The sequence below is a fragment of the Astatotilapia calliptera genome, chromosome 1 (assembly GCF_964374335.1).
Source record: "Astatotilapia calliptera chromosome 1, fAstCal68.1, whole genome shotgun sequence".
NCBI lineage: Eukaryota > Metazoa > Chordata > Actinopteri > Cichliformes > Cichlidae > Astatotilapia > Astatotilapia calliptera.
The window spans coordinates 6570231-6583355 of NC_137422.1; the positions used below are offsets into that span (position 1 = coordinate 6570231).

Consider the following 13125-nt stretch of genomic DNA (forward strand, 5'->3'; position numbering starts at 1 on the left):
GAATCATTTTCATAACTTAAAATACAAATAGAAATTGTACATTTTTTAAAAATATGCACAAGTTTTGCAAACAACAAAGTTATATGGTACTATTCACCTAAAAATGCAGCCAAGGCTCAGACGTTTTTTATATAACCATTTAAAACTATTTACAGAACAATCAGGTGCTCTGCATCAAATAGAAAGCACACAAATTATTTATGCCACTCCAAAAAATAGTTTGTGTCCACTATAACACAGATGAGAACAGCACAGGGATAAACCTGCAGGTCTGACAGCAGGTGTGTCACTCAGCGTTTACACTGCAACCTGCCTTTGGTGGCTTTTTTGCAGCAACTGTGACGATCACTAGTAGAACTGACACACAAAACAAAACAACAGCTACACAAGACAACAGATTAACTTGAGACTCCAAACACGGTAAACGTCACAAATCTCTCACGTATCAAAACTCTCTCTCTCTCCTAAAACTTCCCCCTCTTCCCAAACAACCAAATGCCACATGTTGCCATATCATTTTTGATTGGTTGACATGGTACATTTTTCCGCAAATAGGGAAGGAGTGTTTTTTCTTTGTCTTTTTTCACTCACAAGCAAAGCGTTTGCTAGCGCTCTCCTTAGAAAACGCCATTTTTACAGTTTCTTCCCGAAGTAAACGCCACTGTGTTATTCAGAAAAAAACCTGAAAAAAACCCCCCCATCGGTTTTACGTGGCCTATCAGCACAATTTTAAAACTGGTATATAGTTTGAAGTCCGCACGTTCAACCTAAGTTGAAATGGAGACTCTGGGTCCCTCGACCCCAGAGGGTTAATTAGAAAGCCTTAAGTTAGCTAGTTATGTATCAGGCTAGTGTTTAAAGCTTTCACTTGAGTAAATTAGCTAACATTACTTAGCAGTGATATGTGTTAAGTTCACAGCATATTCCATAATAGCGCTGCCATACTGCATCACACTCAGTGCATTTCAATCATCTCTCCAGCGAGTTTGATAGCTAATAATAATAATCATAATTTTAAAAAAATAACACGTGTAACGTACGTATACTGGAAAATTATTTACTCACCTATCATGCGACTGGAGAGCGCAAACTGCCATTGTTGTTTTTCATCAACACTCATTAAAACAGCAACCTACAGGTATGTTAGCGCACTCATCCTGTCCGAGGGAGGGTTGGGGTCACACGTTGAAACAGACAGAGGCGCAAGGCAGCCCAGGGGTAGGGGGAATTTTGCTTTTACATTTTGCGACTCATTTTATTTCTCTATCTGATAAGAAAACTTTTCAATCAGATAGTTATTTATTGTGAATGAAATACAGTTACATTTTCAAGCACTTTTAAGCACCACATCTGAAATTCAAGCACTTTTCAAACCTTGAAAAGACGACATTAAAATTCAAGTATTTTCAAGGATTTCAAGCACCCATACGAACCCTGGATAGCGTAGTGGTTAGACTACACGCCTTTGGAACAGAGGATCGCAAGTTCGATTCCTGCCTGGGGCGTCTGTATCCAGTAAGGGTCCTAAGGCTAGAATCCCTATGCTAAGCAAGCCTACCGCAGACATGAGCGAGACAGATAAATATGAAGGCATGCCGGCTCGGACGTCGCCCGGATCAACAAGGTCCGCGTCAGGTGTTGAGGAACCAGGGCACCCTGACGAAAAGTGGGCTACTGGAACAAGAAGGCATCGGTGGGCAAGAGACGAAAACAGGGCGTTGTTGGAATGCTACTACACAAGTAACCCCGGCGGAAGGGGCTACATGAATAGGATGAGGGACCTATGGATTCTTCGATACCCAACATCCACAATGACGGCGAAACAACTAGTAGCTCAGTGTTCCAACATTCGAAAGAAGGGACTGCTCTCACAGCTAGAGATTGACGAGGTACAACACAAATGCTACGGCAAGGAGGAGTCAGGACCCCAGGTCAGGGGGGCGATATCATCACCCCCACCCGAGATTGGGTACATAGCCCCAAGTGCGATAGGAGAAGGATCGTTGAGTGTGAGAGGAACTGACCTGAAAAATAGGATCATGGCCAAGCTTGAAACCTGGATCCCCCGTAGCCGGTTACCAAGATTACGTGAAGTACCCTCAGAAGGTCTGCTAGATGATGTTAATGCAGCACTACGGGCAATACCTACAACCACGATTACCGACACTAACAAGCTGATCTACAATACAGCAGCAGTGATCAGTGAGATGCTTGGCTACAAGTTGAACAGCGACAAGGGGCAGTACCCTCCATGGAGAAGGAGGCTAGAGGGCAAGATCAAAGTAGCACGGAGGGAGGTTAGCCAACTAACGGAGTTGCAGAAAGGTAAGACAAATAAGGTGCCTAAGAAATACAGCAAGCTGTCCATACCTGAGGCCTTGGAAACTGCCAAGCAAAGACTCACAGCCTTGGCCAGCCGCTTGAGGAGGTACACCAGAGAGATAGAAGGCAGGAGAATAAACCAGCTGTTCTTCACAGAACCAGCAAAGGTGTACTCTCAGTGGCAAGGGAACAATAAGAGAACAGCACCACCAAGGCTGGAGACGGAGCAATACTGGAAGAGCATATGGGAGAAGGATGCAACCCATAACGGCAATGCTCAGTGGCTAGAGGATCTGAGGGCAGACCACAGCGACCTCCCTGAACAGGGTCCAGTAACCATCACAGTGGCAGATATCCAAGAAAGGGTCTCCAGTATGAAGAGTTGGACAGCACCAGGGCCCGACATGGTTCACGCCTACTGGCTGAAGAAGCTGACTGCACTCCACGAGCGTCTGGCAGCACAAATGAACCAGCTGCTAGTTAACGAGAGACACCCGGAATGGCTAACCGAAGGTCGGACGGTCCTGATCCCCAAGGACCCCAAGAAGGGACCGTTCCCCTCCAACTACCGACCAATAACCTGCCTCAGTACTACATGGAAGCTCCTGTCAGGCATCATATCGGCTAAGATGAACAGGCACATGGGTCAATACATGAGCGGGACACAGAAAGGAATTGGCAAGAATACCAGAGGCGCAAAACACCAGCTACTGGTAGACAGAACAATCAGCCGAGACTGCAAGACCAGACTGACCAACCTGTGCACTGCCTGGATTGATTACAAGAAGGCCTATGACTCAATGCCCCACAGCTGGATACTGGAATGCCTAGAATTGTACAAGATCAATGGGACCCTAAGAGCCTTCATCAGGAACTCAATGGGGATGTGGCGTACAACACTAGAGGCCAACTCCAAGCCCATAGCACAAGTCACCATCAAGTGCGGGATCTACCAAGGAGATGCTCTGTCCCCACTGCTGTTCTGCATAGGCCTGAACCCCCTCAGTGAGATCATTAACAAGACTGGCTACGGATACCGACTATGGAACGGAGCAATTGTCAGCCACCTCCTGTACATGGATGACATCAAGCTGTATGCCAAGAGTGAACGAGACATCGATTCACTGATCCACACTACCAGGCTATACAGCAATGACATTGGAATGTCGTTCGGACTGGAGAAGTGTAGCCGGATGGTAACAAAGAGAGGGAAGGTAGTCAGAACTGAGGGGATTGAACTACCAGAAGGCAACATTGCAGACATAGAGGACAGTTACAAGTACTTGGGGATCCCGCAGGCAAATGGGAACCATGAAGAGGCCGCTAGAAAAGCTGCAACCACCAAGTACCTGCAGAGGGTCAGGCAAGTCCTGAGGAGTCAGCTGAATGGTAAGAACAAGATCCGGGCCATCAACACGTACGCCCTACCCGTGATCAGGTACCCTGCTGGGGTAATAGGCTGACCAAAGGAGGAGATAGAAGCCACTGACATAAAGACAAGAAAGCTCCTTATCATGCATGGAGGGTTTCACCCCAAGTCCAGCACCCTGAGGCTGTACGCTAAGCGGAAGGAAGGGGGCCGGGGACTGGTGAGTGTCAGCACCACAGTCCAGGATGAGACAACGAACATCCAAGAATACATTGGGAAGATGGCCCCAACTGACCGAGTGCTCAGTGAATACCTCAGGCAGCAGAAACCCAAGAAAGAGGAGGGAGACGAGGAACCATCATGGAAGGACAGGCCCCTGCACGGTATGTACCACCGGCAGATAGAGGAGGTGGCTGATATCCAGAAATCCTCCCAGTGGCTGGACAAAGCTGGACTGAAAGACAGCACAGAGGCACTAATCATGGCAGCACAAGAACAAGCTCTGAGCACAAGATCCATAGAGGCTGGGGTCTATCACACCAGGCAAGACCCCAGGTGCAGGCTGTGTAAAGATGCCCCAGAGACAATCCAGCACATAACAGCAGGGTGCAAGATGCTAGCAGGCAAGGCATACATGGAACGCCATAACCAAGTGGCCGGCATAGTGTACAGGAACATCTGTGCCGAGTATAACCTGGAAGTCCCGAGGTCAAAATGGGAGATGCCCCCAAGGGTGGTGGAGAATGACCGAGCTAAGATCCTGTGGGACTTCCAGATACAGACGGACAAAATGGTGGTGGCTAACCAACCGGACATAGTGGTGGTAGACAAACAGAAGAAGACGGCCGTAGTGATCGATGTAGCGGTTCTGAATGACAGCAATATCAGGAAGAAGGAACACGAGAAGCTGGAGAAATACCAAGGGCTCAGAGAAGAGCTCGAGAGGATGTGGAGGGTGAAGGTAACGGTGGTCCCCGTGGTAATCGGAGCACTAGGTGCGGTGACTCCCAAGCTAGGCGAGTGGCTCCAGCAGATCCCGGGAATAACATCGGAGATCTCTGTCCAGAAGAGCGCAGTCCTGGGAACAGCTAAGATACTGCGCAGGACCCTCAAGCTCCCAGGCCTCTGGTAGAGGACCCGAGCTTGAAGGATAAACCGCCCGCAGGGGCATGCTGGGTGTTGTGTTATATGTGTTATATATATATATATATATATATATATATATATATAGCAGTGATAGAGGTAGCAAGACAGGGACTCGCATTTGTGTGTCTGCGTGTGTGTGGGAGGGGCAGTTGAACCCTAGTTGTGGAATATTTTGTACAAAAAAAAGACTTTCTTCAAGTAGTAAGCGTGTGTTGTTGTCCTGTCCTCAAAAAATTAGGAACTGCTGCTATATGTGAGCAGATGAAGATTAGAAAATGGCCTCCGTCTATCCTGGAAGTGTACTTTGTCAAGCAAGTAAATAAGCAAAAAAAAAAAAAAAAAAAAAAAAAAAAATATATATATATATATATATATATATATATATATATATATATATATATATATATATATATATATATATATATATTTATTTTTTTGCTTATTTACTTGCTTATTTACTTATTTACTTATTTATTTATTTATATTTCATATATTTATATATTTCATTCTCTAGACCAGTTCACACAAGTCTACAGAATTCTAGAGAATTTATTTCTCTATCATTTCTGAACGTGACACCATAGAAATCAGTACAATCAAACCACGCTAGCTATAAACACATAGCTATGCCCCTCCATCCTGTTAATCCCTCTACTAAATTAAAAAAACAAAAAACAGCCATTTGACTTCTTATGTGTACCAAATCTAATTCTGATCCAGCTACTTGTGTAGTGGAGCTTGTGACTCTGGGCTATGAATAATGATGTCATCTCATTTGAACTGAAAGCATGAAGCTTTGCTAATTCGGTGAACAGCAAGGGGGCTAGGGCTCACACTGTCATGGTGAGAAAACAACACATCTGTCAAAATACTGATAGAGCCTTTCAGAGGAAAACAACAGTCTGACACCTGCTGCTGCTGGTTTGGCTGAGGAAGAAAACGTTATCAAGCTGCACACCAGTGGAGATTTCTAATTCCACGAGAAGAAAAAAAGAAAAGGAGAAAGGGTTAGGGCTAATGTCCTCGCATGCTGCTGTTTAATAGTGTCGCAAAGGGGAGAATATACTGCATTAAACAAAACTATGACGGTTAAGCTATCCTTGAATTTTGTTTTATAATTGACCCAAAGGCCTTTAAGCCTGGGCTTGTTAAAGTAACACTGGCTTAAGCAGCTTGATGGAAGTGTGTACACTTTTGCATTTTTTTTAGTCCAATTTTACTTTGTGCAGTTTGGGAATATACATCATGACAAATTGAGAAGGAACACTTGTCGAGAGGCAGTTTAATCAAAGTTCATTTTAGTCCAGGCTGTCTAAAAAAGGCCATCTGTGTGCCAGAAGTCAGCATATTTTTCTATATGCCATCAAACATTTTAGGTCACTTCCTGTGGTTTGAGTTAAGTTACCAAGTTATGTTTCAGAAAACAGAAAAAAAAAAAAAAGGTAAAAATTCTAATATACAGGGCATTTTTATTTATTTATTTATTTATTATCTTTTAAAGGTCGATGCACTCGTTTTTTTTGCTATGCCCAGTTCTGCTATACATAAACATACACACACATACGGCAGCATAAAGCAACACTTGTTCATCGTTCTGTGCTGAGGACTGAGAAGCACTGTCTTCACTTCAGCTGAGTTTTGGCCACGAGACTAAAACTCACTGTACATACGAGTATAGTTTCCACAACCAGGTCAACAACAGTCTGACTTGATTAAGGTCTCATCCACTACAGTCCTGTACAGTACTGACACATTTACAAGCTCATTTAATGTACAAGACATGGCTTTTTTTTTTTTTTTTTTTTTTTTAAGATCAGCATTTAAAGCGCCACATCATTATAAACATTTTTTTTTAAAGCTGTTCATATCGTTAGATTATGCGTTTACATGTATTATTAGGCATCAATTAAAAATAATGTTTACAGCAACACTCTGGCATGCTAAACTACAGTATTGATTGATTCGATCAGCCATCCCTGAATTTCAGACTGCCAACTCACTAAAACTAAATGTTGTTTATTTATTAATTATGTAGTCCTATTTTTTTTTATTTTAAAATGTTGAAACCTTTATAAAAAATAAGAATTTATGGTAAACAACATTTTCTAGCACAGCTGTGTTACTTCAGCAGGCCACTAGGAGGCTGTGGCCCACAGTTCGGGAATTAATGAGTTGGATCAAAAAGTCACATCGCTCCAAGTTGCTCAGCAGCTCATATCTAATAATATACTGGCGAAAGCTGCTGCTAAAACTTGGTTTTTTTGTAAATACTGTGGTTATTCCATTTATCTCCCTCGTCTTAAATGAACTTGACTTTACTGCAGAGTCGCTGTCAGTTTCCCAGCTTAGCATTTTTTGGACCTATCTTGCCAGATTTAAACTTCAAAATCAAAAGCATCTGAAAAATCCTTGTTGTGTTCCAACAAGTCTGGAGTCAAAATCTAAAGCTCTAAAAGCCAACAGTGTTGGGAAGGGTCAATCAGGTCCTACATCAATGTTAAAATCAATTGAGGAGATCAAGCCATAGTAAGACACCAGCTATCTGACTTTGATAGAATCTGAGAAAGAGCAAAAGTGTGCTGCTTACTATTTGTTCCAATTCTCACATGACAGAAACAGAATAGATAATATTGCACACAAACAGGTTACTGATTACTGCTTCCTGTGTCAAAAACAGAACATGACCTGAACATAGTAAGAAAATAACAACTTCAGCTAACTGAGCCGCTTAAAATGTCTTTCGTGAAAATTTGTGATTGGATTCATTAAGCGCTTCTTTAGATCACAGGAGAAACAGGGAACTTTGACAGCCACTGCATCCACCAACTACAATCCACTTTAAACCTTCCCTTAAAGCTCACAATGCTGCGCTGGAAATTTCACAGCTTTCATTGGGCAACGTTATATTATTGATTATGCAGCTTATTAGAGCACTTCTTTATAAAAGGCTCTTCTTCTTGTCCTCAGCCAAACTAAGCTTTTCATATCACAGCATTGTATTTTACAGTTAAATATGAGGATCGGTGAAAAACATACCTCCCAAGGCGTGTTCGGTCATACTCAAACACAAAGACTCAAGGCGATTATTGATGTCTGGCTCTGTCACTGGTAACTGAAGATCTGTGCAGATACAAAAACATATTGAAATCAAGAACAACAGTGAAAACATCGAGCACAAACAGATGACAACTTGACTTCCTGAAGGAAGCAATTTATTAAAAAAACAAAACAAAAAAAAAACAAAACAGATATGTTGCAGATTTAGCATGCTAACCCAAGGGCCTGTGTATTAGCAAATTTTGTGTCTAGCAGCCTAAATAGGAACCTAGCAACCACTTCAAACCATTTAGTCCCTAGCCACTTAAGCCCCATGCCCCCGGTACCGGGGGCAAAAAGGAGGAGATCAGGTTTAATCGGTTATAACACGGGGTGAGAAATATAAGTCCAGACATGTGTGGTATCCACAGAAACCTCAGAATCTCAGCTAAAATGTCATATAAACCATTTCTACAACCACCAAACACACCGAAAACAAACCATGATTAAACGAGCAGTTACGTAAATGTGCAGACGTCCCCTAAACAAACGAAACCGAACAAGAAATTCTTCAGACTTCATATAACCGGCTAACGAAAGGCTAGTTATCTTCCAGAGCTATTACTGACTCCAAACACCAAGTTTCACCACACTCTGACCAAAATTCACTGAATGAGCCGCCAAAGAAGACCACAAAAAAACCCACACAGCGGCGCAAATTCTATAAGACAGAAATTGGCTTACCATCCCGATTTCCTCAGTTACTTTCGCCGGTAGCCACGTGATTATCAGCAGTTACCACGCCTAACTAGCCGCATCACAGCTGTTTTCCTTTGACAACCTCCATTTTAGACCCACCTACAGACATGTGACTGGACAGACGTCATATGCAGTAAATTCGGGCCGACGTGGTTTTTGGCCTTGCAACGTCTGATTGGTTGAAGTGACGTGAACGTGGCATTGTTACTGTGGCATTGTTACATTGTTACATTTTAATCGTTTGGCTCAAACGATTAAAATGAGGTGTCAATCATGCAAATTGACCAAAAGAAACCAAAGTTACAGCCGCTCAGAGTTTAAAGGGCCAGAAGCCAATAGCATATGCTACTTCCGGTGTGGAAACTCCTGTGGGGAGCTTTGTTTCCGGTGTCCTATTAGCGCCTTGTTTATGGTCCAAAACAAGTTAAGCAAATTAATGAATCAAGCGGCGATTTACATTTCTATAGATGTCTTGGGCATTTACCCAACATATCTGTAAATGATGTTCATCGACTTGTCGATATGTTTCCCCTGTGCCTCAGAGCAAAAGAGAAAGATTCAAATGTTATATTTCTCAGTATCTGTAAACAGCGGTCCCTTGTTTATCGCGGGTGTTATGTTCTAAAAATAACCAGCGATAAGTGAAATCAAGTAGCCAATTTTATTTTTTGACGGTGCAAAACATTTTGTTGACATGGTCGACATACAGTACTGCACTTCAATCAGTACTGCTAGCGATCGATGCAGCGATTCTGTACTGTACAGGAGAGATGTGACGGAGGAGATCGTCTGCAGCCGATCAGGACGCAGGACACAATGTGATGCACTACAAAATCTGCGAAACAGTGAGGTGAAAGGTGAACCGCGAGGGACCACTGTAATTTTGAAGGTAAGTCACAACATACCCTTCGTAAATGCTAATGTATAGAAACCCTTACCAGCAATCATAATTTTTTTGTGTGGCTTTTTTTCCACAGTTTGTTAACATGCTGTGTGGGTGTGTACCTGACTAGCTGATATCGACATAACGAGGAGACATCTAGTTTGACTATTCTTCACCTGTAGTTTGAATGTTGAACATTTGCCTGTTTAAATCATAAGACCAGTCACTATACAGAGATGTGCTTCTGAATGTGGACGATGTGTCTTCTGATTTTGTAATGCAGCTCTGCTTTCCTTGAGTGATGTAAACAACTGATCGATCTAAACTGTTTAAACGTCAAAATTGATCATTACATTTTTTTTATGACAACAGTGGTGAGTGTTCCCACCTTCTGCTCTTTGTAATTTAACGCGATCTTTCCGTTTTTGAGTTTTGGACATGATCTTGGAGCATATCTTCGCAGTAGCGATTGACTGCAAAGTAAAGCTACCGGGAATGTACAACCCTACATCCGGTCTCAAACCAGGAAGTTAGCATTTTCTCGTGCACAGGGTCTGTCACTACCCGATCCGTACCGGAAACCCGATCGGTACCCCGCATGCGCGAAAGGTGTCTACCTCCGGTCGAAGCATTTTACGATAGTTACAGGTCAGAGTACCTGTTAAGATGTTAAGAATAACAAGTATATCTTAAAATGTTTCCGATAACAAAACATTTAATATAATGTAGACAAAAACAAAAAAATAAAAAGATAGTGACAGATCGGGACTCCCGATCCTTACTGCGCATGTGCAAAGTCGGACCGTACAAATCGGGTCTACCTGATGCGTACCACGCATGTGCAGGGGTTTTCTTCTTCTTCTGTTCATTTAATGGCAGTGTACTCCCCAGTGTACGAGGATACCGCCACCTGCTGACTGAGCGAATGAACCCTATTGTAAACTGAATTAGCGTCATTACATACGTGTGTTAAATTTGATTTAGTGATAATCGAGTGTGTTTATGCTGGTCTGTGTGGAGAGGATTGTTGGAAAAGTGATGATAATGTCCGCTATCACTGTCAATTGCCAGTAAACACTTCATCTGGCTGCTGAATCTTCACGTGACATATTATAAAGTCTGTATGATTAACCCTGTCATTAGGCACCATTCTTCTTATTTTACGGCGCCGTTGTTCAATCGGGGAATGCTCTCTGTTGAGGAGAAAAGCAAAAATTTGTTGCGGATACGGATTATCCATTGTCCCGGTAGTCGAAAAGGAGGCAGAGCTGTTAAAAAATGCTAGGAGCTAACTGGGCGCAGTGTTGCCAACTCCTCAGTAAGGAAAAATCGCTATTGGTTGTCCTAAAAGTCGCTAAATGACGTCATCGCCTAATTTGCATAATTGGTCATGCTAATCTAATTGTAACCTATTGTTGTTGGAGAGAGAAATAACATTGTGGAAGAGACAAAGTGAGTAAAAAACATCTTAAATGCATTTAGAGTTTATTTAGAACTACAAATTAAATTTCTTTTAGCAATTAATGTTTGTTTTAATGTCACAATTCCAACCCTGCTCCTTTACCCGGGCTTGGACTGGCAAAAGTGACCCGAAATAGGCACTCTGGTAGAGTTACTTTGTGTGTTTATAAGTAGTTTTAAACCTTGTGATCCACAAAACAGCATAAGAGTAAAAGAGTAAAAGAAGAACTGACTCCGTTACAGCACCCACTGCTTGTTGAGAGTAAAAGCGATACGCGCTTTCACATCTTTGTCGCTAAGGGGTCTGAAAACTCGCTAAATATAGCGACAAAGTCGCTAAGTTGGCAACACTGACTGGGCGCTAACCGTATCATTCAAATATATTGAATGTCGCAATGTTGGCAAAGAGAGGAAGTGACGTAAGATTTGCGCATGCGGGGTACCGATCGGGTTTCCGGTACAGATCGGGTAGTGACAGGGTCTATTAAACGCACCATGCGCACAGCAGAAAAGGGCCATTGCCATGTAAATGTGTGGTTAATTCTTCACAAATATATTTTTAAAAAAAAAGCATTTTTAGGCCTGTTAATAAAATTAATTCATTTCTGCTCTTAAATACCTAAAAAAAAAAGAAAAAAAAAATTCAACTGGCATGATGTCCAATTGTGTGCCAAAATTGGACATTTTTTGTACAACGTGTGGATATTCATGTATTGACAGTGCTGTAATTTTTCCACTGTTTCACTGTAGAAACATAAATCTTTGCATAGATGATGTTTATATGTTGGTTACTGAATTTCTGGAATGAATTGTGAACTGAGGCATATTTTTAAAAGAGTTATATGCTAAAAATAAATAAATAAATAAATTAGGCGAGGATAAAATCTACTTACTTTTTCTGTGTTCCAGTCTCAGTAACTTTGACACAGTAATATCTGCTTCAATATTTACACCTCTGATGAAATTTCACAAGTGTTAGCTTTATTTTGATACCAAGATTATAAGCACAGAGTTTGTAATTGCAGAGAAATAATCAATTAAATTTGGGCATTGCATTTTCGAGCAGGAAGCTCAGAAACCCCTTGGGGCTTAAGAGGCTAGCTGAGTCTCCAACACAGACTGGGCAGTGAAAATCTCTTGTGGAAAGAGAGACAGAGTTAGGCCCAGTAGTTTGCACTGGGCTATTTATAGGGTCCAAATCCCTACCATCACCCCTTCTTCCCCCACACCCCACCAACCCCCCTGTGTACAAACTTACAGCTACACAAACACACGCTGGAAACAAGAAAAAATAAAAACATCCAATCATCTAACATACACTTGTTTCCTTATCCTCCACCACTTTTTTGTCATTTAATGAGGAACCTTATTCAAATGTCGGTAAAGAGAAAGGCACATCAGACAGTGTGTGGTTGGAGGGGTGAGGGACGTATAGCCTTTCACATCAGTTACCCTGGCCAGACACAGCTTTAATCACCCTTGAGAGCAACTTATGTGTGCATGACTCTGCAGAGTTGTCAAAGATGGAGAGAAGGGGGGAGGAGGGGAAAACAGAGAGAGAGGAAAAGAAAGAAATCTAAGAAAGAAAGTAAATGAGTGAGAGAGGGATGGAAAGCAGGCCAGGGAGCCCCGGACTCACTGCACAAAGAGCCTCATTGTGAGACTCCTTTGACTCTTTCCTCCCTCCCAGCCTCCATCTCTTCCTCTCTCACATAGCCTCAACTTCTCCCTCCACCTAATTTCGCTCCTCTCCTTTGGTCTTTTTAAAATCAGTTTTTCCTCTTCATTCTAAAATAGGGATATTTCTGTCACAGCTTGTCCATAGAAATGGTAAATACTCTGTACTTGGATAGTGCTTTTAAAGCTTAGCAATGGCCGTTCCTTTTACTGTCCACTGTTAGTGACAAGTAGCAATCAGCAGAGGCTACTACAGGTCACTTTGCTTGGCTCCCGTGGTTACAGTGACTGGTGCACACATGGACATTACAGGCGGGCCTTCAGGTCCCAGCTCAGATTGTTAACTTAGGTTAAAGCAGTGCTGGGGTATGACACACAGCTGAGGGGCACTGAGGGTTTGAGGTGTTAGGAGCATCATTTTATTGGATGAATTTGGAGTTGAACAAAATACCCTATTTGTCTCACTCAGGAG

General features: G+C 42.4%; 1 protein-coding gene across 5 annotated transcripts in view; it reads right to left on the bottom strand.

Moving 5' to 3' along the window:
* samd4a (sterile alpha motif domain containing 4A) overlaps positions 1-13125 on the bottom strand; it is a 74787-nt gene that overhangs the window by 8643 nt on the left and 53019 nt on the right. For 4 of the 5 annotated variants that reach the window (XM_080302957.1, XM_026153898.2, XM_026153809.2 and 1 more), the window contains one exon: positions 7874-7957. The exons of the other annotated variant lie outside the window; for it this stretch is intronic. In XM_080302957.1, the coding sequence (XP_080159083.1) occupies positions 7874-7957 (84 nt within the window). The remainder of the gene's footprint in view (positions 1-7873; positions 7958-13125) is intronic. 5 annotated transcript variants of the gene reach the window in all.